At 37.9% G+C, this 26,872-nt stretch overlaps 1 protein-coding gene across 3 annotated transcripts in view; it reads right to left on the bottom strand.

Moving 5' to 3' along the window:
* Positions 1-26,872, bottom strand: part of ANO10 (anoctamin 10) — a 128,290-nt gene that overhangs the window by 27,223 nt on the left and 74,195 nt on the right. For 2 of the 3 annotated variants that reach the window (XM_056334757.1, XM_056334758.1), the window contains exon 12: positions 15,750-15,866. The exons of the other annotated variant lie outside the window; for it this stretch is intronic. In XM_056334757.1, the coding sequence (XP_056190732.1) occupies positions 15,750-15,866 (117 nt within the window). The remainder of the gene's footprint in view (positions 1-15,749; positions 15,867-26,872) is intronic. 3 annotated transcript variants of the gene reach the window in all.

Genomic DNA, 26,872 nt, shown 5'->3' with positions numbered 1-26,872 from the left:
CATAAGTATTTTGCTGTTGATACACTTGACATTCCATGACAGTTGCAGTCTGGCTGTCCTGGAGTCCCAACTGAAGAAGGAACAGCCAGCTCCCCATTTCTTTGTCAAGAAGGAATCAGTAAGATATAAAACTTTGTTGAGGCAAAGAATTAGGGCACAGCATGATGGACATAGGCTACAGATCCTGAAGAATAACCTATTACTTACTACAACACATAAACAATTATTTTTCTTTAAAAATCTGCCCAGACAGACATCACTCCCAGTGACTAGTTACCATGCAGAGAGGATGTGCACGTTAAATGTTCCACTTAAACAGAACAGGGACTTCAGGATGGTGTCACGGGGGAATCTTCCTAGAGATGGAAAATCAGAACAGAGGTTTTCCTCAAGGAAAAGGCACAAAACTCAGTTTGTACTAACAAAGCAAAAAGCAGTTGTTCACAAACTAGACAATGAGATCCGAGCAACTGTGAGGTGACAAAATGCCTTTTATGGCACTGAAGTAAGAAAACAGGCTGCAGCAGCTTCTGAATAACGTTTCTTCATAGGGTTAACTGAAAGCTGTGATTACTGTAGGACCTACAGCTGAACTGCCCCTCAGCCCGGCAATGAACTGTATTAACCCTGTAACACACACAATGCAGCAATACTGGATATGAATGCAGATCCCGACTACAGTTCTGTGAAGCAGTGAGAGGCAGAAGAGTAACTGGGCTATAGGCTGGACATACATATTAGCAGAGTACTAGCACAACCTGCAATATGGTAAGGTAACATGACACGTACAGAGGCTTCAGCTTAATGGAGAACATCCCAAGTCCAAAGCAAGGTGTTTCTGGACAGAATGGAACTGATACTGCTCCTGGTTTGTTTGGACAGTGACCATCATAGTGTTGTCAGCGCTTGGCCTCTGGAACCCCTGAACAGGACATGTCATCTGTGTTCCAGAACACCTGGATGTATACACGACCAAAGCATGAAGAGTCAAGCTCTTACTGCTACCATTAAAATGTACTTCAGAGGGTGGAAAGGGTTAATCATCACGAAACACCTTTCAGTCTTGATCTTAAACAGTCATGGATTAAAGATGCCCCAGCAGATTTTCCTGCACCTTTCTTCCCCTCCTCCCAAGAAATATCTGTGCTTCTATTTGCAGGAGAACCGCAGTTAAAACTCCAGAAGATTTTACTAGCAATATCAAAAAAGCTAGCAAAAGCTGAGCTGCAATTCTCTTTTCCAAATGCAAAGAAACCTTTATTTGAACTGTATATAAGCAGTAGGTCCTTCCTGCTGGGCCTAGAAACTCCCCACCATTTCACAGTATTGAAACATAACCCACTGCCACACAAGTTTTTGTATGTGATCTGTTCTTTTAAACTGATACTCATTTAATCAAAATAGAATTAAATTCATTTCTTATGGACATTTGATTTTGTTCTTCATACAAATCGTTACATTACTTTTGAATATACTCATGTGTGTATCTCATGCAAACATGCTGCCACTGCCGTAGAAATAATGCAGTGCCCATTTTTCACGCACACTGCCCGTGCTTCTGCTTTCAGGCGGGTGGTGGTTAGTTTTGGAAGAGCAGCCAGTGACCTAGAGCACCAGGGAGCACTTACATAATGTGCTTATACACCTTACATAATTCTCATATACTGTGACAGCCAAACCATCTCCCAGATACTTCACTATCCGACAGCTCTTCCTCTCTAACACTCTCACTATCCAGCTTTTAAGGAGATATTTAAAACAACCTACTAACAAACCTCCTTCACTCCCCCCACTCCCAAGCTCCCTGGATTACAAACTTTAATGGCATCATGCTAGCTACCAGCAGAAGCAGATTACATCTGCGGTTTTCAGGCATTTTCACATATATCCCCTGCCAGTAAACCTAACTTCAGAAAAATCAAATTGTGCACCCACTACAGCCACTGCTTCACAGCAGGAGAAACCCATGTTTTTACAAATGTTTCTTCTCAGTCCTCAACAATCCCATCTTTAGCTGAGTGGATGGCAAATATTAGCTGAGGGCATTTCACTGTGGAGGAAGGGAAAGGAAATTTGTTGTGCAGTACTCATTGATTTAACAAAGCTACAACTTCTGAAAATATCTTGTGAAAAAAACAATTCTTACCAACTGAGTTCTTTTTTCTTGGCCAATATGAATGCAAAACCCAAAGCATTTTGCTCTTAAGAAAATTAGTTCTATTTGTCTTTTCTAAGATAGTTACACAATACATAATGCTTTCTTAAAAAAAAGCTTATAATTATTTATAGCTTGCAGAAAAAGCAGTATTTGTAAAATTAAGTCCAACAGAAAACCAGAAGTGTAAATGACTAACTCATACATTCTGGTCAACAAAAATTTTAACTTCTAGCACACTGTTGTAATGGAACATCCTCATTTTCCACCATTATTATTATATTGACACTGGCAGAATACAAAAAACAAAAAGCATAGGTAATATTGTAAGTATAAAACAACTAGAATTCTTCTTAATAAGTGCCATCTGTAAGAAAGTAGAACCCCAACCTTGTTCTTGCCATTGAAGTTGGGTTGTAACTGTGAGATACCCTTTCTTTAACCTTGTCAACAAAACAACACAGAATTTGAATTAAAGAAGTAGCATTTAGCAGTAGCATGCCTAGAAACACAGTCAGAGGATACAAGATAATTTGACCTAAAAAAGCTAAGAGGCTTTGGGCATTAAAGCAGACTCTCAAATGTTTATCTTAGTGCAACAGTTTTGCCCTCAAAGCTACCGGCTATGATTAATGTTTGCTGGAAAACATTATGCACACAACCCATGAGTAGAAAGACAGTAACTTTTAAGGCATCTACTCCAGGGAAATCAGCCTTTAAGAAAATAAATAAAGGCATACAGTAGTTACAAAGGAAAGATGCAACTCAACTGTTAAGCAGAAAGCGTGGGCTGTAGAAATCTCGCTATTCATTATGGAGGCACTGATCAGAACTCCATAAGCAAAGTGCCCCCCTTGAAATGCAGGAGATCCCAAACAGCAGAAAGATTCAACGTCTTAGCATTTGTGAGTGCTCCTCTCACGAAACAAATGCTTGACTCTTCTACACATAAATGCCTCTCATAAAAACCAATATAGCTAAGTACTCATGGAATATTTACTTTAAATTTATATTTATAATGAAATAAAAATTCTAGATGCACAACACAATGTTGTACAAGTCACACGTGAAAATAACAATATATATTAAGCAATGTAAACCAATTCCTATAAACCTTCTATAAAATTAACAGAGTTTGGAAGATGGACTTTTACACGTCCCAGACCCAAGTGATAGAAATGACCTTAGCTATTTTAAGAAACTAAACAACGTCACTTGTTGTGTTGTGGTATAGCTGCTCACCATACTTCTAAGACACAACAGGCCATAAAATCAACCACCAACAACTCCTGCATAACTCATCTAATGAGAACTACCAAACTGACAGTTCACAGACTTTTCCGTTTTTGGTAGATTAAATGATTTTCTATGAGAAAAGGACAGGCACTGAGCGTACTTTCCCAATATCCCCCCTATGGTGGCAAGGAACAGATTAGGTTAAGTTGATTCATATAACATACCATAGCAGAAGACCAGAAGCTACAAGAACCTTGCCAACTTGAATTTTCCCAAATTTGATAATAATCTGGCTTTCATTATGTTAGCAAAATGTTAACCTGCCCTCCAAGAAAGAGGACTCGTTGCACCAATTCACATTATTTGGCCATCCACATACAAACAGAAGAAAAAAGGAGTTAACTAAAGCTCTGAAGCACATGATTTGATTATACTAATTGTCTTAAAGCACATTTGCAAGCATCATTAACAAGCTAAGAGCAAATCAGGTCACCATGTTTTCCACAAAGCCCATAAGATAAAATAATGGAAATTCAAATTCATGGATTCCAGAAGCCAAGGAACCTCCATGACAATTCAGCCAAGTATCTTCTTTCACTTGTACAATCTAAATACTTTTTTCACCAAACCTGGTTAGAATATACTAAGACATCTGCAAATAGCCAACCCACATGCTTAGCACCAAGAACAATGAGTTGTAGCACTTCTTGCCAAAAGACACTGTGGACCCTAAAGCTAAAAATGGTTCAACAGGAGACAGAACACCACCATGGAATAGAAAATCACTGAAGATCACTAAACACAAAGAAACTGCATCCATCTTAGAAAAATCAGAGCTAAAAACAGAGTGGACAGTAGGAGAGTTTTAGGAAGAAGCACAACACCTAGTTGCCACGCTTCCCTGCTCTCTCCTAGACATCTGTTTATGGCTGCGGGTAGAAATGGCACACCGTCTTTGATAAAAGATTGTTTTGTCCCTGATACACTCCATTTCTAATCTGGACCGACATTCACCTATTATCACAGATACAAAATTTTGCCTCCTTCATGTTACATCTAACTTCAGTCACTGTACCACTTTACTTTTCTTTTTATCAAGAAGGTTAAAAAGTCTCCTGCTATCCTTCCATGCACTACTAAATACATACCTACATAACAAGGCATCTCTCAACCCATTTCTGGACAAGCTAAATAAAACGAGCCTTATAAAACTCACATCACTAAACAATCTCCCCTATATTATGGCAGAAAAGGTTACAAACTGCTGGTTGAGACTGTCACATAACTCAAGAGAATCATTTGTAGGTGTATTAAAATGAACTGCTGATACTGGCACAAAACGCTTATGAGCGTACCCATGGTAGATACACACTTCTTCCCACACATCATCTTAAATGTGCATTAGCCAGAAAGACTCCAAGACCTTAATCTCTAGACTTCCCAGTCTTCATCTCCTGCATTCTTGCTATGGCACCACAGTTCCTTTCTGGTTTCCTGATCTTACATAACAGATTAAAAAAGGCCAAAAGGTAGTTCCTTGGGGAATACAAGTGTTACCAGTCCCCTCCTCCGGAAGCCAGCAGGTTGCTTTGGTAGGGCATACACATGAAATGGAGAGAAACGCAAGTTAAAACTTCTTTCCAACAGATACCCCATACGACCACTTCTAGCTAAGTAACTCAGCACAGGGTCATGGTTCTGTTGCCTGATCTGGGATGGGGAGAAAAGGGGACAATCTCCCTTCCCTTCACATGCAGAGATTGTCTCCACTCCTTCCTCATACACTGGACATCCTGTCACGCTCTGTTAAGGGATCAAAGTTCTGCCATTCCTCATCATTTACCAATTTCATTTCAGTCAAGTAGTGACCATCATTGAACAGTATCTCTCCACCACGCTTACACAATAATTAGTGAAAATACTACTTCCTTCACTTATAATACCTATGAAATACACAGACTAAATTTTGCTGGTGCTGTCCTGCCACACATGTATATTCAATCTGCAGTTAGACACCTACAGCTCTACTAGTGACAGAGGTGGGGCTCTTTGTTTTTATACATGCATGGCAGGTTTTCAAAGTCTCACTTACAGTTCAATGTGTCCCAGAAAACAAATAATGAATTTTGTTTCTTTATTCTGCCAAAGCAAATAGGAGAAAAATCCTAAAACCTTCTCTCACAAAGTGTCCATCTAGAGGAAATGTTTATCTTAAAAATGTCACCTTTCCTAGTCCACAAGGAGCTTCAGCTACGCCAAGCAGCTCAACATGGGCTGGATGACTCCTAGCTGTCCCTTCCAACCTACACCAGTCTGTGATTCTGTGAAATCACAAACTCTTACAGGTCATGTTTAAATGTAGTCTAGGTGTCAGTGCAGATATTGGTAAGGGGTAAAATTATTCAAGACATCAATAGCAAAGTTCCTTATATTATGGATACAGCAGGTCTTAGAAAATGTGTTGACATAGAACACATTCGCTAAGTATCTATGAACAAGCGAGTGGTGTCTATTCTGATACAATAGAGATACTCATGTCAAACTTGATTACTTTCCAGCTAACACAGACGAAAATATGTAGAGTTTGCAGAAGCCTTCTAATGCACTGGAGTTCAAGCAAATAAAACCACCTCTGTTGGACCAAGCTGCTCCTCATCTGTCTGTTCACTTGGAAGGCTTTCGTCAGCACAAATTTTACTATGTTCAGATTTGTGAACTATCACAGATTTTGATAAGCAGCAAAAGAAGCAAGTGGACAAAACTGAGCTGGCCAACCAACATGCATAAATTACAAGAACGTAAATTAAATATGAATTGATAATTTGTTCTAGAAAATTATGAGTGGCACAAAACCCCCAAGCCAAAACCTAAATGTTGCCATATGTTGTTCAGCTTGGGGGACCTCAGTGGTTCCTAGGGAACAGTAATTTGACTAAGTCAATCACTTGCATCACCTGCCAGGCAGGTGTCCCCAGTAAAACACCTCAAGAGCCAGAGGTGTTCAAAGCCTGAAACCCCCTGTAATGCAGTCCTCCTCTGTCTAGCTTTGCATAATAAAGGCCAACAATCCCACCCATCCTCAACTACAACTAGATGAGAGGATAAGGGAGTTAGTGATTTAAGATAATTCATTGCTGACACTGAGAAGGCTCACAGAGGGGAGAAAAAAAAAAAAAAAAAAGTCATCCTAACAGACAGTACTAGTGAGTACCAGCAGAGTGGTAGTTGGAGAGCTAGCTGCGCAAACTGTCACTGCTTGTGTGATAGGGATCCAAGTCACACAGGATAGGGTCCAGCCTGTGATGGTCAATGGACTGGTCTTTGCAATAAAAGATCCCTTATCAGACTGAATCTTGAGCCATAGTTCCAGCAGAAAGTATCAGAAAAGACAGTGCTACAAGTGAATTCAGTAGGGGACGCATCAAAATGTCTATAGAATGTCTCCTCTTACTCAGCAACACAGTCCTTGACTGTACTGAGGGATTTTGCCGTCTCTTGTGAATTAAGCAAAGATGTTCTGTATCTATACACTGGTGACACTGTTTATATCTGGTTCATTTGTACATATCTGTGATTACAAAAAAAAAAAAAAAAGCTGTGGCCTACCCATTAAAATACTGCACTTCTTTAACATAGATATTCAGGTCAATAACACAGACTGAAAAATAGGGAAAATAACACAGAATGAACATAACAAGTGCTAATTTTTATCTTATCTCTTGAAAATCACCCCTCTTAATACATTTTCAAATATAGCAGCTCTAGACACTTAGGGAAGGTACCTAAGAGTGCAAGAAGCAATGGTCCACAAAACTACCTTTTGCAAAGTACTCCATAATGAAAATTTCAAAAATATTTGCATAAGGACTACTCTAACATATAAAAAGCAAGTGCTACTTAAGCTGTATATATAACGTAATAAAGTATTCATGGACACTGTGTAATTTAAACAAATTAGACATATAAAACACTTCTTTTTCCTTTTGTGTTATCCAGACAAAGAATTACATCTCACTTCAGAACAAAAAATTATCAAAGCATATATACAGCAAGGACTTGCCTATTTGGCATGTGTCTTACCCACCTCACTGAAATGGCAGACATATATGGGAGTGCAATTTCTCATACAACAAACAGGATGAGCATTCAAGGCAGCATCAGCATACACAGAGACTTTTTCAAGTTCAACATTAATAAACCCCAGTGGCTGGTAGGCAACACATCATATTGGGTACTTGTTCTTAGAATCTTCATGAGCAGGCTGCACAGCACGTACAAAAACACTCAGTCATGGTGTGAGTGCCATCACTAGCAACACATTGACATGAACCCTCTTTAAATTTTTGTCTCTTTTTCAGGAATTCCTGCTTTTTGATCTCGTTAGTCTCAGAAAGATAACAGGGTGACTGAGATTATCTTTTGGGGTGGGGTGGTAATCCAGTCATATTTAAACATCTAAAATTTTACTGAAATCATCATCTCTGAGAAGTCGAGATATATCCTATTTGCTATCTTCCTGCTCATAGAGAAAGCTTCTAGGGTCAAATTTAATTATTTCAATTAAACTAGCATTTCCTTTAAAGGCTTGTTGTCCACTGGGATCTTTTGAGGTGACATAGGGAAAAGGATGTTTAAAATGTGATAGGCGTGTAGGAGTCCATAGCTGCTTGCAACAAATACTACTTTTTTTTATCACCAAGTTCTGTTCAGTTTATAAAGAAAATTTCATTATCAAATCATGTTAAGTGTAAAATTTTGGAATTCTTTTCTTTTGAAGAAATTTTAGCAAGACAAGAGATTTCATTTTTTCTCTCACTCTAGTCCTTCATCTTCTCAGTAACAGATACAACCATTATTTAGAAGTCTGTAACTATAGACACATGAATGTCCTGTTGAAAGCTTGTTACCAGACTTCTTGAAATCAAATCTCACTGTGCACTTTACTCCCATTTCTATGGGAAATGGAATAGCCTCTTCCCTTGTATTCAAACCAGTTCGCATATAATTGGAATCCCCTCTGGGTTCTGAAACTATGAAAGCCTCATGTAGCTGCAGTATTCTTACAGTAGAAGCAATGTTAACCTAGTTTTTATCCTGTCTCCTTACTCCAGGTTTCCTTGTTGAGATCATATCTTGTCAATGACCTGGGATGTCAGGGAAAAAGACAGGACCAAACTGACTGATGTTCATTCCACCACCAGACTCTTTGAGAAAGGTAAAACAGGCTCTCTTTCCAGAGAGACTCAGCTTTTACAGAAACACAACTTGATGGACAATTTTACCCTGGAAATAGCACAGAGAATGAATGGATTGTTGGAAGAGAAAATTACACCTGCTGGGAAGCGGGTGTACTCTTTGCTTCTGTTCCTATTATAGGAGCATGCAAAAGTATCAACTACCATCACGTTACAGTCATATCTATTTAAAAGTTTATATTTATACCGTTAGTTCTCAATGGCCCCATATTTAAAAGTTTAACTTACTGGCAAACCAGGCAGACTTGGTGTCATCTCACCTTCAGCTGAAAAGTTACAAATGGAGACACAAAAGCTTTCTTCCTAAATTAATGGACTTTTGATGTTACTTTTTTCTTAAAGGATCATAATTTATTTTGGTTTTGCTAACACTCTTATATTGAAAGTAATGTTCAGAAACATACCCTCAAGAAAGGGCCAGCATTAAAGGAATTCATGTTTACAATACACTTGGCAAAACTAAGTTTGAAAACAATCTGTTTTCCTATGACTGGGTGCGAGTCTTTCTATGCTTAAAAAAATGTTAGGAGAATAAAATTAATCTTACTTGCATTATATCCCTGCTGCTACCAAACACATGTAAATGTGATATTGACATGTCTGAAAGCATTCTGACTACTCAATAGGGAAAAACCCCATTTGCAAAGTTGAATTAATAGGCTTGGACTCTTAAAAAAACCTATACTAAACAACAGTGATTATAGAAACAACGTGTTTCCATTTTCACATCACCTGTGAGTTATGTCTAATTACACAAACCAGTGAAGCCTATCAAAAAAAGTGCAGCCAAACATTTTTTCTGGAAAAAAATGAGATTAAAAATATTTTTTTTTAGAAACAATATTATTTTTAAGGATATTTTTTTTTTGTCAAAACATAAAGCAGTGTTTTATTTCACCTAATTCTATTTTAACCTAAATTCACATTCTATTTTAAACTAAATTCAATGTTTGGGCTCAAGTTTCAACAGCCTTTCCTACAGGTTGTTTTGCAAATCTTTGATTACTGGAATGAAAAGTTTTCATTTCAGCTACTTGCCTTTCCTGCTGTCTGACTGCAGCCTTAAGTTTGCTCAGCACTGCCTGTGAGCACAGAATGAGCTTCTGATTCTATTTTCAGTAGTGGGTGTTTTGAGGGTAGTCCTGAAGCTACAGGTAGCCCTCTTCTGAGCACTCGAGTTCTGGTATCTATAGTACTGAATGAGGCAGAAATCCACTGAGTTTGTTTCAGCCTCACAAAAACTGTTTTCAGTTCCCATTTTACAAGATAAGCAAGCAGGATGTTAACTAGCAACTCATGCTCTCCCAACGTTAAATGGTTAAAAAAAAAAGAAAAAGGTCCTGTTCTCTTTCATTCCCTGCCAAAAAAGAAGGGTCATTTCTGAGACTTACTGACAGTTCAAGCAGCTATGTTGGCCCATCACATCCACAGTCATATCTTTGAAACACAAAGACATGTTAGTAAATAGAAAATCTCTGCAAGAACAACAGCTTGAAGAGGTGCAAGAACCAAGTGTCAATGTTGCCCAGTGCAGAAGTTAGCTTAGCCCTAAGTTAGCAGTATCTCTTTGCTGTGCTCTGAGCTACAGAAAGCTGTTCAGAGATGCTTGAGCTACAGAAAGCTGTTCTCAGAGAGGCTAAGCACTCTGACAGGACAGGGGCCAGACAGAACAGCACACTCAAGCTCAGTGTATTCCTTCTGGAAAGGATGAGATTAGTGCTAGTGGGTACTATTCCTAGGGGAAACAGCGAAGTCCAGCCATTGCAGTCAGAAACCAGAAAGCTTTGCAATTATTAGAGCTGCTGCGGTGTAGTGAATTGAAATGTTAAAAGCACTGAAATTACTTGAAGCAGAAGGTTTCTACTACAGAGAACAGCAACTTTTACATGCTAGAATACCTGCAGAATGAGGGAGTTTAAACTTTTCATATGACTGTGCTGAAGCAGAGACACTTGTCTCTTTCTGTCATTGTCTCACCATCTCTGTCAAAAAGAAGCTAATTAACACACTATCATATTTTAAAGAAGTTTTTTGTCAGTGTAGATTGTATTCAGAGATCTGTCACAGCATTCTTCATTTCTTGCATTTCCTGGAGAGGGAACGGAGACATAAGACCCAATTTTCAGGAAATGGATGATATTGCTAGAGAAATCCTAATGAATGTTGTACCTACTGTTGCTTTGGAAAACTTGGTATTCTGCTGGAAATCATTAAGAAGGAGTGCTACTGACTTACAAACACCTACATCTCACTCCAAAGCAATTGAAGCAATTGTTTACGCATATTCAGACAACACCACTGCCACTAAACAATTGTATGTAGGTGGTACAACCACCATGGGAGATACTGCATGAAAGAGCAAAAGGTCTTTCTCCACTTGACCCAGGCTGAATGACCACATTGCTTTATCTCACTCTGAAAAGAAATACAGCAGGGAGGATAAAGAAGGCACATTTTCACACTGGTGTTCAATAAGCTTGACCCTTTTCATTACTGGCAGTTGAGGAATAATGACAACTGTCAATCAGCTGACCAGGCCCTTTGGTCACAAGTATGTTATCTATCTGGAGTCTCCTAGTGGAGCATTTGCAGATGGACATCAGATATCCAGCAGATGGACACGCTTCTTCAGAGGATGCATTTAAAGACTTCACTTATAGAAAGGCAAAGGCATTCCTATTAAAAGATACTGGACACCAATAGCTAGAACACTAAGAAAGGAAGCTAGAGCACAGGAGTGATGTCATGTTTATAAATTAGGTCACCTTGGAAGTAAGGGCTGGGGACGGAACTGGGAAGGGATGCACTGACCAAAAAATCCTCCACACCTGCATTTCTGCTCCAGCTTAAGGACAGGTTTTTTCCCCTGTAGTTCCTCTGAAAAAGCAAACTCTGGGACTAAAATTTTTTTCTCTTTTGTTGCTGTCAGGGCTATGTTTATTCTGCTGAGATAGCGAAGGAGATGCTATAAAGAAAAACATCTTTAATTTATCTATTTCAGATTTTTAAATGCAAAGTACCATAAAAAAACACAAGCATTTTTACATTAATAAACTTTTGCTTTCAGAGCTACTACCAATGCTGTCTATGTAGTTGCACTTCGTTAAAAGACACACCCATTCCCTACACCATTTAAAACTATTTTTCATTGAAAAATTACTCATAGCTATATGTCACCTTGGGAGTTGCTACAATCTGTATTCTATCCTCAGAAAACAATTTCATGAATAATTATTTTCCCCTACTTTGTCTCTCATTTCTTTTGCCTGGGTCTAGTTTCAGTGCAGAAAGAAGGTAGTAATTTGATATTTGCCTCAATGGGAAGAATAGTGGGAAAGTCTTGTAGTACCTGAAAACATGACTGTAATCTAGTCCACAAAATGCTAGTTATGCTATTTAAGCTGCGGTTGTTTTGTGTTTCTGGAACTTAGACCTTTTATAAGGATAGACTGCTGACTCGTCTCCAGCCATGAGGGCCTTTTGTCTATTCATTAAGCTTTGTTTGTCTAGAAGCTAAAACGCTTATCAGTGCAGCTTTCAGTGTCACTGCCCTGAAAATGCCAGGTAGTGCCTTCCCACTAGTTTTACAGGACTGGTCCTCACCTATGCCTATGGTAATTCCTGAACCACTGAAGAATTGTCTGACTGTTCCCTTGCTGCTCACAGGCACACCTATACTTGGTCTCTCTTCCTTAAAATAGGAACTAGACCAAAGAGCGTGGCATGCTTCTGTGCTCGCAAGAAATAGATGCCACAGAGCAGAGTACTGCAAAGCAGCAAGGGGAGTCTCAGGCACCTCACCCCACTTTACTAGCTGGCTACTTCCCTAAGAAAGACTATGGTGTTCACCAGAAAAAGGTCCATCACCCTAGTAGCAGGCAGTACCCATATCTAGTTGCCCAGCATGCAGGCTTCCTTCCAGGTGACAACACTTCAGGGAGTGTGAATGGAATCAGTCTTGCTCCTCTGCAAATATCCAGATCCACATTCCCCCCCACAACAACAGAGTCTAACCAGCCTACCATTCTTTACGCTGGAGGACATCAGGGCAATTTGAAGCAAAGTCTACAGATGTAGCGCATTAACCTTTCTGAAACCAAATTAAGGAAAGTATTTTGTCTTGAGTTATATCAACAAACTTTGTTATGATACTTTGAGTGTATTGTAACAAGTATTTTCCAAATAGATCAATTTATTACAACCCATTAAACAGTCCACTCCCTTTCAACAGTGTTAACACAAACTATGTAAAGAAATGTTTCAAAGAAACATTTCCAAACTTCCTAACAACCTTGCTTAAAGTTTGAGAACTTCAAAACAAGACTTCCATTCCAATATACAATGATTTTTTTTTAATCGTGGCATTTTTCTCCGTATAGGAGGTTTTAACAAGCTCTAATGATGATCATTCATCTCTATTACTAAGCTGAGATTCCCTAAAATGCCTTTCAAACAGACACTAACTCAATCTTCAAATGGATTTGAACAGAATAGTTACAGTCCCACCGCACCAAGTTAAAAAGCAATTAGGTTAACGTTAACGAAAACGTAAAAGTGTTCACACTGCCTAACGTTAAGGATCCCAAGCATAATCAATAACAACTGTTCAGAGCAGCTGTATTAGGCCATTTTTCTTTCCACACACTATACACAGAGCCTAACAATCCATTTTGAAATCTTAGATGTTTACAGTCTGATGGTGTTCTGATGATTAGAAGAAGACACTTCTAATAGCTACATCGCAAGACCGTAGTACTCAAAAAGCTCATATGATAAAACACAATGGCATGCATGTCTGGATAGCATCAAGAGAGGAATGTGATGCATATTTGCACAAAAATATATAACCCAAGTTTCTCCTTAACATGTGATACCACAACACATTTGTCCCAGACTTTTATGTCTGTTTTTCTAAAAAGTTGATTTGGGGGATTTTGTGGCTGTTTTTTGCTTGAAAGTAAGATATAAATCATACATTACCATGATGACTCTCAGTAATGAGAGGAAGAACTAGAAAACGTGCTTCTAAAATAAATGCTTTGGTAACTTTTTGTGCTGCCAATGTATTACTTTTGAATGCAGATATTTTTCACTCAAAAAATTAAGGGACCAGAGAAAAAGCCTAAATCTCTATGTGTCTATGGGATACATAGCACAGTATCAATCACAGGAAATCTAAAAAGGTGATGGTAGACACTTGTTGTTAAAGTGGCACCTGAAAACTAGCCACCATCCTGAATCCTGTAGGAAGCCTGGAAGTATTTGGCGAGAACTGCCAGGCTTCTGGTTCTTACTAAAATTCAGACTAACTTTTAACCACTGAATCAATGAAACAACCCTGCAGAACTGGGAATCACACATGTATTTTGTAGGGAACGCACAGATGCAAGTCCTGACTGACCAGGAGATGAAGTCCTGACTGCTGACATGCACACTCATATGGAAAGAGATTCTGTGTATATTCCAGTTGGCATATTATAACCAAAAGGGGACTATATTTACTTGAGCTTAATGTTCCAGTGGGTGACCTAGTTTTGCCTGTCTGCAAAATGAAAACAAAGAATGAACAACTAAAATAGAAATGTAGTCCTGTTCCTTTTAATATTATCTAAAAAGTACAGGAGATCCATGACCAGCTTCTGGCACCATCATATCAACATACTAGAAAAAGGCAAAACAAAACTACCAGGCATTAGATTCAATGGTAATTTCTATTTTGTTATGGCTGATTATGGAAGACAGTGCTGACCTCAACAGCAATGTTCTAGTGTCAAACAAAACTGTGGCTTTTTAACTAGAAAAGGCAGTGTGTTGTTTACAGGGTCGGTTTGTCCAGAATTAAGAGATCGTTTTGTCACATGCAGCTATGGTAGAGGTTTTAGAAAGTAACCTACCATTCCACACAAAAAACAGTATAGAGAAGGTTACACATTTGCATGTGGAGCACAAAACCAATATGCTCATGTAAAACCATGCACTGCAATGTAAAAATATGTGAGCTAACGATAAATAGGTGAACACGTCTCTGCAGCTCCATGCTGGTTTGCGGTTTTGTCTGTTTTTTCTGATATGGAAGCTAGCTTAGAAATCCTACCTAGCATGGTACGGTCAGAAACTCCTAAAGAATGTTGCCATTGCAAAACCAGGTCTGTAGAATCTCTGTATCCTACTGGAGCAAATCCCATATGATTCTTGATGTCTTGTGATTTCCACCACTCACTCTATGGAATGTTTTGTTAAAACAGAAGTTTTCAGTAGAAATATCTAGCTCCTTATTTTCCTAAATTGCTTCAGAATGCCTGTTAATAAAAGGTATATTTTACGATATACTTATTTATGCAATGAGTATATTGTATAGACAGTAAAATAAGGCAACATTACCAATCTATCATACATACTTAGTTCTCAACACAGTTATTTTAAACATGTCCAGCCTGTTTACAATTTCTGCTTATATTCGAGCCAATTTAACTGTTTATTTGTGATTGTGTTCTAGCAATGAAAGAAATCCTAATGCTGCAAAAACAAACACCTCCAGGGGACTAAAGGAAGTTTTATAGATCCCAATGTCCTTTACAAATGACAATATAAACAAAGCATGTTTGCACACATAAGGACAACAGACATTACAAGCTGCTATACTACTAACCATACCAGGAATTTCAAGCTGTCTGAAAAGGAAAACCATTTTTCTGCTGTTGACTGACACACATTGGTGGGTTGAAAGGACAGATGAATCTGTTACAACTTCCAGCTCTCTGCTCCACTTTTAAGCAGTGATGGTTTAACAGAAAATGAAGCATCATTTGAAACGCTATAGTTTACAATCCAATGTGTGGAGGTAAACCAGCACTATTTTCTCTTTATTTAATAGTCTGTGCTGTACACTGTGAATAGTGACTGTTCCAAAACCCACTCAGACACCCCAGCTCTGCCACCACAACCTGTGGGGTAGAGGTGGAACAGTTTTGCTAGCTAATCTTAATACAGTGTAAACAGGAATTTGAAAACCCCACGATATACACATTTATCCACGTAAAACAAAAGCAGAATCTCCCTGGTTTATCTTTCCTTCAGGCCACCAACACTTCAGTTGCTCTTACCTGTTGTTTGAGAGCCTCTAGAGATTCAAATTCCAATTTGGCTAGTTTTATCTGGATATGTTTTGGTTTATCCGGAATTACAAATGCCATGATAAACTTTATTGCTAGTAGCAAGTGCTGAAAAACAAGTAAAAAGAAAAATATTGCTCTGTAGAGTTTGAAGCACGGCGAGAACAGCATAAGACTATTTCCAAATTTTAGTAACAGAGGTATAAACAATTCTTTCTTGTGACATGTACAACACTGATAGCATACTCTAACCATATTAAGCCTCAGCTACTCCATATTTTTTCTATTTACAGACATTCATAATTTGAATATAAACGTATATAGTTTGGCTTATTTTCATAATAATCCTATTTTCACTATGTACTATAAATTTCTAACTTGATTTTGCATTTTTGATTCCAGATAAAATAATAGCTTTTAAAACATATTATTGCTATAAAGAAATTGAATTATCGCACTCAGCACATGTTGTTTCATAGTGAAATTTTTACATATATATACATGCACCTATAACTATTATTACATATAATTAGATTTAATTATAACAACATACATATGTGCACACATATACGTTTGTCATGATACAAATGAAGCAAGCACACTGTAAAAAGACACGAACACAGAATTCCTGCATTACACAAGTTACTGAAATCTAAAATCACTCCTGAAAAAGCATCAGAGGAGAACAAAACAAAATAAAATATGATTTTTAAAGTAGCAGCACACTCATGAACAGAAACTGTCCAGGAAATGAAGAAACATTCCACATATAAGATGCCAAATTAGTCATAATTTATCACAAAAAATTATAAGCTTATTTAAGAGAAACCAAGTATGAAGTTCTGTTTAGTAATTGAGCAATCTTTAAATTTCATTTAAACATGCACCATTCCCCCCATCTCACCAAAACCAAGTGCCAAACTGACAAGTCAGTGGTTTTGTTTCTTCATTTATGTCACCTATAAATACTATCTAAACAAGAATAATTAAATCTTACTTTATCAAGGGCTGAGCTAACAGTACGCTATATGTTTGCAAGCATGAACTTGCTCCTAGCTGAGAAGACAGTGACCAATACAAGGCAACACTTAAATATATGTGCTTAACTTTAAGTATATGCTTAAGCTCCAACTGACATGATGATACTCATAGACATGCTTACGTTTAGATTGTATGTCCAAGTTACTTATCAAATTTCCCTGGTTTTTTTTTTTTTCTAAAATGGAACAGATCAGTGCTCCTTTCTGAAATAGTTTGTTGAACTATATGATCTTGATGCACTTGGGCACATGAGTAACAACATAACAGACCAAAGACCCCTGAGATTCTGGAATTACATGAGCAAGAAGCTAGCAAAACCACCAAACTTCACAGAAGTTGTAGTGAAAATAAATAAGCCAATTCCAGTTAAAGTAAGAAATCAGATAGTAGTAACAAGTAACAGAACATGAAATTATTTTTAAAAACTTATTACAGAAAAATAGTTAGTAGGTCTAGGAAACAAACTGTTAGTGCAAGGATTAATGCTTTATTTAAAGAGGAGAAAGGAAGGCTGAATATTAATGCAACACTAATATATCATCAGTGAAAACCTGAACATAGATTAAGAGGTTAATGAAGCAATTAGCATGTCTGGTTTGTAATGCAATAGGTAATACCACATTATTAACAAAAAAAAAAAAGAATTACATCAACAGTAAAACATTCTCCCACTCAAACAAACATTCTTTTACCACCCAATTTAATAGCATCTGCTACTAAGGAACTTTTCTTGAAAAAAAAAAAAAAAAAAGAAAAGAAAAGAAAAGACAAGACAGCAAACAATGTTGGTTTATGCTAGAAATACGTAACATTAAAACATGTCTCAGAGCTAGTGCTGGAGGAATCTCAAATGGAAAAAGGTAAAATGTTGAAGACAATAATAAAAATGAATACACTCCTGTGCAGAATAGAGTCATAATGAATCACAGGTTGAAGTGGAATAACTAATCTATGGATAAAAATTTGGTTTAGAAATAGCAAAATAAGGAGATAAAATTTGGAGTAACTCAAAAGTAGGTAACAGGATTAGGGTAAAATCTTACACTTAAGACAAATGACTGAAAGAACTAGAGGAAACTGAGGGATTTGAATGAGGACATTTATTTGAAAAGTTAAAGTGGACATTTCAGCTGAAAAAAAAAAAAAGACTCAGTATCACAAAACATAGCTTCTAGCTGCCCCAGATCCCTTGGACTGGGGTTCATCTCAGTTTGCTAAACAAAAGAAAAAATAATCATATTTTTTTAATCCTATTAAAAAGCAAGAATCAAATTTTAGAAGTGTAACTGTTCAGACACTGCCTCTTTAAAAGCCTTGAAAACATAAGCCAAGCTTGTAACTTTAGACAGAGGCCTCAAAGTAGCTCCAAATCCAAACAATTTTTAAGGAAATAAATCAGAATAATTTGAAGGAAATGTAAATAATATTATGGAGAACAGAGACAGGCTAAGTTTTCCCCATTTTTGATAGAGGCAAGGAAGGAATAGAAGAGACATCTAGGCAAACCAGAAATACAACCAACAAAAGCACTGCTATTAAACCTTGAAAACACTGTATTTTTAAAAATATATTTAGAAGGGCAATGTTTTTTAACTGCCTCACCATGTGAAGGATTTTATTGTTGTATCAGCTAACCAGAGCCCAACAGTTCAACAGCATTCCAGAGGTGGGGTTTTTGGCAATAGGCTACTTGTTACCCACATGTATTAAAAAATGCCTTTCATGCAAACTAGCTGTTTGTCAGAAAAGAAGTCAGTTTTCACACTAGCACAACTCATAGCCTTTAAACACAAACATACAGCCTTAAACACAAAGGCAGAACCTCTGATTCAGAAAGCCTTCAAGCCAGAGAGGGCTCAAAAGCTCAAGTACAGATGGGGGAAGTCACTGCTTTTGCTTGCTTACTATCATCCTCTTTACATTGGCCCATAGTGGATGCTTAGGAAAGAGATGACTAAGTTAAGTAGACCTTTGGTTTACTCCTCAGAATGGCTTATGTTCTTTTCCCTCCCACCAAAACAAAGCTTTATCAGTCATAAAATGCTCAGAATTGCATGGGACATCCCTGTGTGCAAGACCGTGACCTCAGAAAAGACACTGGACTTAACAGACTGCAAATTCAGTTCAATTCTACCTCATAATTCCCAGTGAACTTGAAAAAAATACAGCAGAGCAACAACCTCCCTTGGATAACTTCTCCAGCTGTTCCTATTTGCAGATTAGGAGTAATAGGAACAAAATTGAGAAGGTAAGTGGCAGAAATTATGAATGTGGATCATATGATTAATGAAATTTCTTTAAAAGAAAATATCTAATTTTATTAACAGTTCATACTGCATTTTGGAATTGCCAGTTGACTAAAGAAATATAAGTAGTTATTCAAGAGGAACTGAAGGAAAAAATAGAGAGATGGGTAGTTGTGTTCATTTTGTCATTCATATTCTGTACCAATTGCTTAATCTTGTTTTAGTGTAATTCCTGCCAGTCAGATTCACAAAAAAAAAAGACATCTGTTTTCAAAAAAGAAATGTCTTGAGTACAGTATAAGTCACCAGAATACACAGCAAAATTCTCTTTCATGGTATAAAGTTACATTAACAGTAGTATGAATTATTATAAAATGAAAATATGAAAGCTTACCAAAATTTGCTACACAACTAGCACAAATGTATTTGCCCAGTACTAAAATTTCTTCATAGAGTTGGTTTTGTGTTTAGGGTGGGATTTTTTGGTGGGTTTTTTGTGTTTTGTTTGGTTTTTTGTTTGGGTTTTTTTTTTAAATCAGGTTACAAACCCAACCATTATTTATAACTGCAACCATTGAAAGCAGTATTGTTTCCAGGAACATGCCCTCCATGATTACAAGAGGACTATCTCACTGTGAGCAAAACCCAGGATAGCATTCACAGCTCTTCAATGCCAACAGCAAAGTCCCCTCCTATTTTGCAATTTACCAAGAGGACACAGAGAGCAACAGCAATGAGTCTCTCCCCCTTGATAAATGCAGTGCCATCAAACTCTTTGTGATCTTGTGCCAGGTGCTTAAGAGACCCAGAAGAACTACTCTGTTCTGCAAAGCCACCGACAAGAGTAGAAGCAGCAGCTGTGTTTTGCAGCAGTGGGTCCCAACCTCATCTTTTCTAAAACAGCAAATGCAAATTAGGGTTAAATTCCTGGAATTCTGAACAGCTAATTTGATTTCTATAGTGGTCTTACTGCAGCAATTCCTGTCAATCTACTAAACTAAAAAAAAACAAAAAACAAAAAAACAAAACCAAAACAAGAAGAAAAAAGAACATAAGCAGTAGCTGTGAAAGCCTATCTTAGAATCTAATATTTATAAAGACTTTCAATTAAAATCAGAAATCTGGACCTAGTCCGGCCTAGAACCAGCACATACTATGAAACAAGATGGTCACCGGTTACTAACTCTGTGTAGGTAAGGAACCCTTCACAAAAGGCAACACCTGAGAATGGCACATCACTTTGAACCTCTATTCTCTACTGGTACATGCAAAATGCTTTTGCCAAATGTAAAGGAAACTATCACTGCAAAATCATGTTGCTGTCGGAGTAGAAGGCAGGGAGATCATTAGATTCTTTGCTAGAACTCCAGATCACAGTACTCTGACATTAAACTAAAGCTAAGATCAAACACTAAAAAAAAAAAAATATAAAAATTATTCTTTCTGTAGCAACTGTTTTTAGCTTTGAGGGTCTTGCATCTTTCTGAGTAGAAAAAAGGCAGGATGAAAGTGAAAAATAGTTCTGTCAAGGGAGCGATACAGGCAAAGAAAGATTTCCATAAAGCTCAGGAAGTCCAATTAAATTGTCTTTAATAGACAGCAATAAGATAAATTTATGAGCAAATATTTCTGCAATATACATAAAAAGAAAGCATGACCAAACTTTGTTTCCCACTTTTAGACTGAACTGGCTTCGTTACAGAGTTTTGCTAGTGGAGCAGAATCATCACAGCTGAGGGACTTTAAAAAGGGCCTTTCTTCTGGTACTCTGATAAATGTTGCTTTTAAAACCTCATATCCCACATATTACTATGGAATATTTGCAAATGAGAATGGAATCTCCCTTAGTAAAAACCTCAGATATTCCTTTCAAAATTTCATTTTATCCACAGACATGTCCAAAATCTTGGGAAGGGGGAATGATAAAAAAGTTGTTATTTCATGTTGGTCCTATTTTCAAGGCTTCTTCACATCTCCTGTTGAACTTGAGACTTTGTCATCTCTTACAGACATACGCATGCACACACAGTGCAGATGCCTGCTACAATCTGCATCCTCCATCTACCTCATTTATCCCAAACCACCATAATGCATCTCTCCCTCATTTCAGCCAGAATAAGCTTTCTCCTCTTCCCTGCCAAAACTCCAGGGAAACGCGAGGACCGAAGTGCCGCCTTCCCGCCTCAGATTCAATGCCTCTTGCCACTCTGGCACAGTGAAGTCTGCCTCAGCTCTCAACTAGCATATGCTCAGTTCAGGTGAGACATTCATGCACTTTTACCCGCTGCGCTCCTTTAAGTCTCTACAAAGCACATAAACCAAAGATGTTTCAGATACACCTGCCTTTGCCAAATCTGGGCAGTTTTCTCATAGCAGCATCATAAAGCACATGCTTTAGATCAGAGTGAGCCTGCTGTCAGCCTTCCCATTGCTACTTCAGAGCACAGATACAATGTGTCTTCTCAACATAACAGTAATCTTATTTTTATGTATTTATAAATATTCTACGTTGGTTTTGTATATTTTCTCCTTTCTTAAAAGCAAGAAGCCATTTATGTAAAAATGCAGAAACTTGAAACTCACAACTTAAAAAAAAACCATACAGCAGGGAGAGTTTCAGCCTGCCCCATTAAAACATAGCTGAGATAGATGCAACTAAACAGAACCTTAATTATAAAATTGGTCAGAAAGTGTAAGCAGAGATAGCATTATCTGCTCCATTGGTAATTTGTAACAGAATATCTGTTTCATCCTCTTAGACGATGAACACACACCCACAAAGGCTACCCAAGGAAAGCTGGTTGCTGCATTTCTGACAGCATCTCACAGACCACCAGAAGGGTAAGAGCAGATCACCAATCTCCTACTGCTCGCACCAGCACGTTTGTGAAATCCAGTCCTGCTCAACAGAGTAATTAACATTATGTTTAGTTTTAAGTATATCTCTAAATACATTTATGTTCAGAAAAACATTTAAGCCCAGGCTTAGAAGTAGATTAAAAAATGATGTCCAGATAATTTGCTGACTCACAAGCGCACAGGTGGGTCAAGGCTGGAAGGAACCTCTGCAGATCACCTAGTTTAACCCCCTGCCAAAGCAGGTTCACCTACAGGCAGAGTCATGTCCAGGTGGGTTCTGAATGTCTCCAGAGAAGGAGACTCCAGAACCTCTCTGGGCAGCCTGTGCCAGGGCTCTGTCACCCTCAAGGTAAAGTTTTTCCTTATATTCAGAATGAACTTCCCATGTTGTGGTTTGTGCCAGTTGCCCCCGGTCCTGTCACTGGGCACCACTGAAAAGAACCCGGCCCCATACTGACACTCACCCTCTTAAGATATTTACATGCATCGGTGAGACCCCCCTCAGCCTTCTCCTCTCCAGCTACACAGCCCCAGCTCTGCCAGCCTCTCCTCACCAGGGAGGTGCTCCAGGCCCCTCACCAGCTCCGCAGCCCCCGCTGGGCCCTCCCCAGCAGCTCCCCGTCTCCCGTGACTGGGGAGCCCAGCGCTGGGCCCAGCACTCCCGATGGGCCTCACCAGCCCGAGCAGAGGGGCAGGATCAGCTCCCTGCACCCGCTGGCCACGCTGCCCCTAACGTGCCCCAGGGTCCCATCCGCCTTCTCGGCCACAGGGCCACCGCTGGCCCATGGGCAACTGGCTGTCCAGATTTGGGTCTTAAAATTCTAAGACCTGAACCACAACGCATGTCTTCTTTTCCTGGGGGTGGTAGGATGTGACATCTAGTAAATTCACCTGCCTGAAGAGATGAATGCCAGCTTGCACAGTCTTCTTACATTTACGCTTCTGAAATGGTATTAATTAGTGCAGAAATCCTGGTCTGTATTTTTATTACCAATCCACTATAAAACCTCACAAGCAGAAATCTACACTGAGAAAGATACCAGGCTCTAATATGCAGTTTTGAGATACATTTCAATCATGAGAAGAAATATTAAGCTACAGCATAAGAATAGGGTTGCTGGTTTTTTTATTATTATTGTTACACACACATTAGCAGCACTACTCTCTAGTAGCCCTGGTAAATCACCCTTTCCAGTTAAATCTTAGCCTATGCGCCAACACTATTGAATTGATTTCTTTCAGAAAAAGTAAATTTATTCTAAATACTACTTATTGCTTCAAGTACTATCACTACTTTAAAAAAGCCAGTTCCAGACCAGCACTCCTGCACAAGAGACTAACATATAAGACAACATGACAGTCTAAAAAAAAAAAAAAAAAAGATAATCTCTAAGGAAGCAGATTCTGTGCTTGTGTTTCCAGGAAGTAATTGCAAAAGCAATGGGTTAAACAAAGCAAAGAATAAAGTAAACACCATCTCCTAGTGAGGAAGCTGGTCTCTACGGCCCTCACATATTTTTATACTGTCCTTCTGTTTTCAAAAAAGCTCTACAGGACCAGCAAGAAAGCAAGCAAAGCAAGTCAGCTCTGCTTGTGAAACTTAGTCCTGCTCTTGGAAAGCCTTAGGCAGTATTTAAACCAGATAGAACTTTAAATGTAAGTCATCTGGCGTACTAATAAACTTGAAAGCACAAGTAATCTGATCAGTTGCATAGTCATGACAACTTTTTAGGGTTTTTTTTAGTGAATAACTTTATTATTTATTTCTTAGTAATGATTAAACCACTGCTGTTATGCATCGTATTCAGTCACTAATGAACTAAAGCATTTCTGGTTTTATTAGTTTTTTTAGAAAAGACTTAGGTGTCCAATGTTCTCCATAATTTTCTCCAACAGTAAAAATTAAGATGTGAGGCAGCCTGGAAATCTACAGAAATTTTGTCACCAACTTATTTGATGGTGCAAAAAAGCCACTAGTTCTTTATTTCTCATAATTTATGTGTCTGTTCAAGCCTTTTTATAAATCTTATACACTGGACTTTTTAAGCCTACTTTCAGACCACTTTTTCAAGACTGAAACATGAAAAAAGAAGGACAAGGGCTGGTAAGGTAGGGTGTTATATTTTACATACCCAAACAACACTTTCCCCTCTCTCCAGGCGAATTGCCATTTCTGCATCTACCACTAGAAATTACACATTCAGCAGGTTCTAGAAACACTTGCTGAAAGAAAAAATACTAAAGAAAAGAACATTGATAAATTATATCAAACTTGTACACAGACTTCTAACTGACTGCAGTTTTGGAAAAAACAGTTACCCTAATAATCTTGGTTTTATAAACACGGTGTATTCTGTGACCCAAAATATTTTTATGATACAACACACTTGGAAAACTGTCTGTATAAAAGTCTCTATAAAACTACAACATACACAAATAAGCGTTTCAGAAATGTTACATGGTTTTTCTCACATTTGTTTCATCCTGTAGTCAATTCAAAAAACATGAAAAAAAGCACTATAGGTGTAAATCTGTCTTGGAGCTTGTAAGTATTTGCTAATGGTTAATTTTGCAGCAACCCAACAGTCTTGAAAGCATCGTGATAATGCACCCATCTCTATGTTACCATTTGATAATCCTGAAATGTTTTGGCACAACCTTTATCTCAATTTATGGCTAGCATTTAATACGAACTGGGATAAGAGTTGCCAAAAGCCAAATTAGCTAATGCTGGATGTAATGAACAGCAGAGCTTTGATCATGCTCTTGAAATAAATTCTAAGTGAAAACTGGAAAGAAGGATGCCCATGGAATTAAAATTGACAGTATGATTAATACCAGGCCATATGAAGTGCCTCTTAGCTGATTGCTAACATTACATATTGGCTCCCATTCTGACAGACATAGTTTATTGTCAAAATGCCCTGATGTCCCAAATCTTTCTACCTTTAAGCCATACATTTTTCTCTTATGAAAAAAATGCAAGTAAATTACAGCACATGTAATTGTAATTATGCATTGTAAGGAATTCTGTTTGTCAGGATTCAGAAATTCCTCCCTGGTTACATGACTGGATGACATGGGATTAGTAAGGAGACATGAAGCGTTTGAAACTACTGTAAATCAGTTCAGTGATAAACAGAAATTGTCACCTACTATAGACATCACAGATTCTGAGAACTCTCTGCTCCTGCCTCAAGCAAACCTCATTTGTCCTAGTCCAAGCCAAAGTGGACAGGTATAAAACTCCCAATTGAGTTTTGGACAGACTCAGAAAAGATATCAAAATGTACGCATACGAAAGTAAAATCACTGTAAGCCTTACAGATGGTATGTTGGTTCTGGAGATTGCAAGACAATTAGACTTGCCAATCTGATGTTTTTCTTCAGTTTATGCTAGGAAAAGGTGATGCTGCATCCATATTAGAATTTAAACTATTTTAAACATTGAAATTGATGTTTCTGTCTGTCGTCTTGACAACAAGTAACACAAAATTAACTGGGATTTCGTTTCAAGAGCAAAGTCTCAGCCAGTTATTCTCCAGAGATGATATACACCTAAGTATTTACCTTTAACTGTAAGACGTTCTCCGACTAGATGCATCACATTGTATTTACAGATATTTACTTATTTCTCTTGCAACTACCTGGTTTTACATACAACTGTCATATGATGCTTTCAAAGTTTATTCACAACATTATCCCTACTGAAAAAAAACTGTTCACAGCACTAAGGTAAGAACTGTATCTGAATAAACATACTTAAAGCAAAATATATTCCACCACACTGCAAATGCATTTTCATTGAATGATTCAAAATTTTTGTGCAATGCACAGCTTATGTGTATTCACCCTGTCACAAGTGGAATGCTTTACTTCTGTTCGAACCTGTAAATTCTGTAGGACACGGCATATTTTTTAATCTGGACCAAAAGGTGAATCATGCAATGTTAAATAATGAAGAAAATGTCACAGCCATGACTCAGAGAAAAGTAATTGTATTGCAATATATCACACCATAAGCTGCAAATTAATTGTTGTCTCTATTTCTGTGCAACTTTAATCCAAACAAATTAAAAACAAAAATGGGTACAATACAACTAGATAATCTCAAACAATTATGTAGGGAAAAATTAAATTAACAATTTTCATACTGGAAACTCATCACCTGTATTTTTCCTGTGAAAACTAGGGTGGGTTTTTTTGTCAGAACTAAGCAAAGTCAAATACTCCTTTGCTTTTCAATAAAGGTCAGAAGAAAAGCTTTCCATTCAGCTGGAGTATTTTAATTAAACACTGCAGCAGGTGTTTAGATATGCTGCCAACTCCTAAAAAGCCTGCATAAAACCCATATATTTAAAAAAAAAATAAAGACCTGTACATCCTCAAGCCCTCTTTACCCGTTTTTTCTGTGAATGGGTATTCACAAAATTACATACAATTTTCTCTGGTTTGGAACACCAGTACCTGCCCTTGCTATAAGAGTTCATCATCAAAGCTGTTGGAAGCCAGCCATGCAGTTCTCACATCAACTTTTCTGGCCATGGCTCACGGCAGATCTCTGCAACAGAGCACAGCCCAGAATTTAGCCTTAGCTGCTGACCTGCTTCAGTTTGTTGGGAACACAACTGGTCTGTTCAAGCTGACAAAAGGAGCATCTTTCACTGTGAGCCAAATTCACTTTTGAGACAAAATACTGCAGTTAATGCAGAACCCTTTGAAGGTCACAGGCATGCAATTGAGTTTTTCAGCAATAACACACCTCCCAGCTTTAGCTCTCCATGCACTTACATAAAAGCAGCCTATGAAATGCTTCCAGAACTGCTTACATTCTTAAAGGAATGCAAAGCACGTCAAAAAGTGCAGACTCCAGAAGAGAGGTGGGAGGAAACAGGGAGTGTAAGAGAGGAAGTAGCTGTGTTCTCCACAGTGGCAGTAAGTGGTTCTGTCAGCTGAGAATGCAAGTCA

The sequence above is a fragment of the Falco biarmicus genome, chromosome 4, assembly GCF_023638135.1.
Source record: "Falco biarmicus isolate bFalBia1 chromosome 4, bFalBia1.pri, whole genome shotgun sequence".
Taxonomy (NCBI): domain Eukaryota; kingdom Metazoa; phylum Chordata; class Aves; order Falconiformes; family Falconidae; genus Falco; species Falco biarmicus.
Note: the sequence above shows the minus strand (reverse complement) of the source record. Positions and strands in the feature narration are given on the sequence as shown.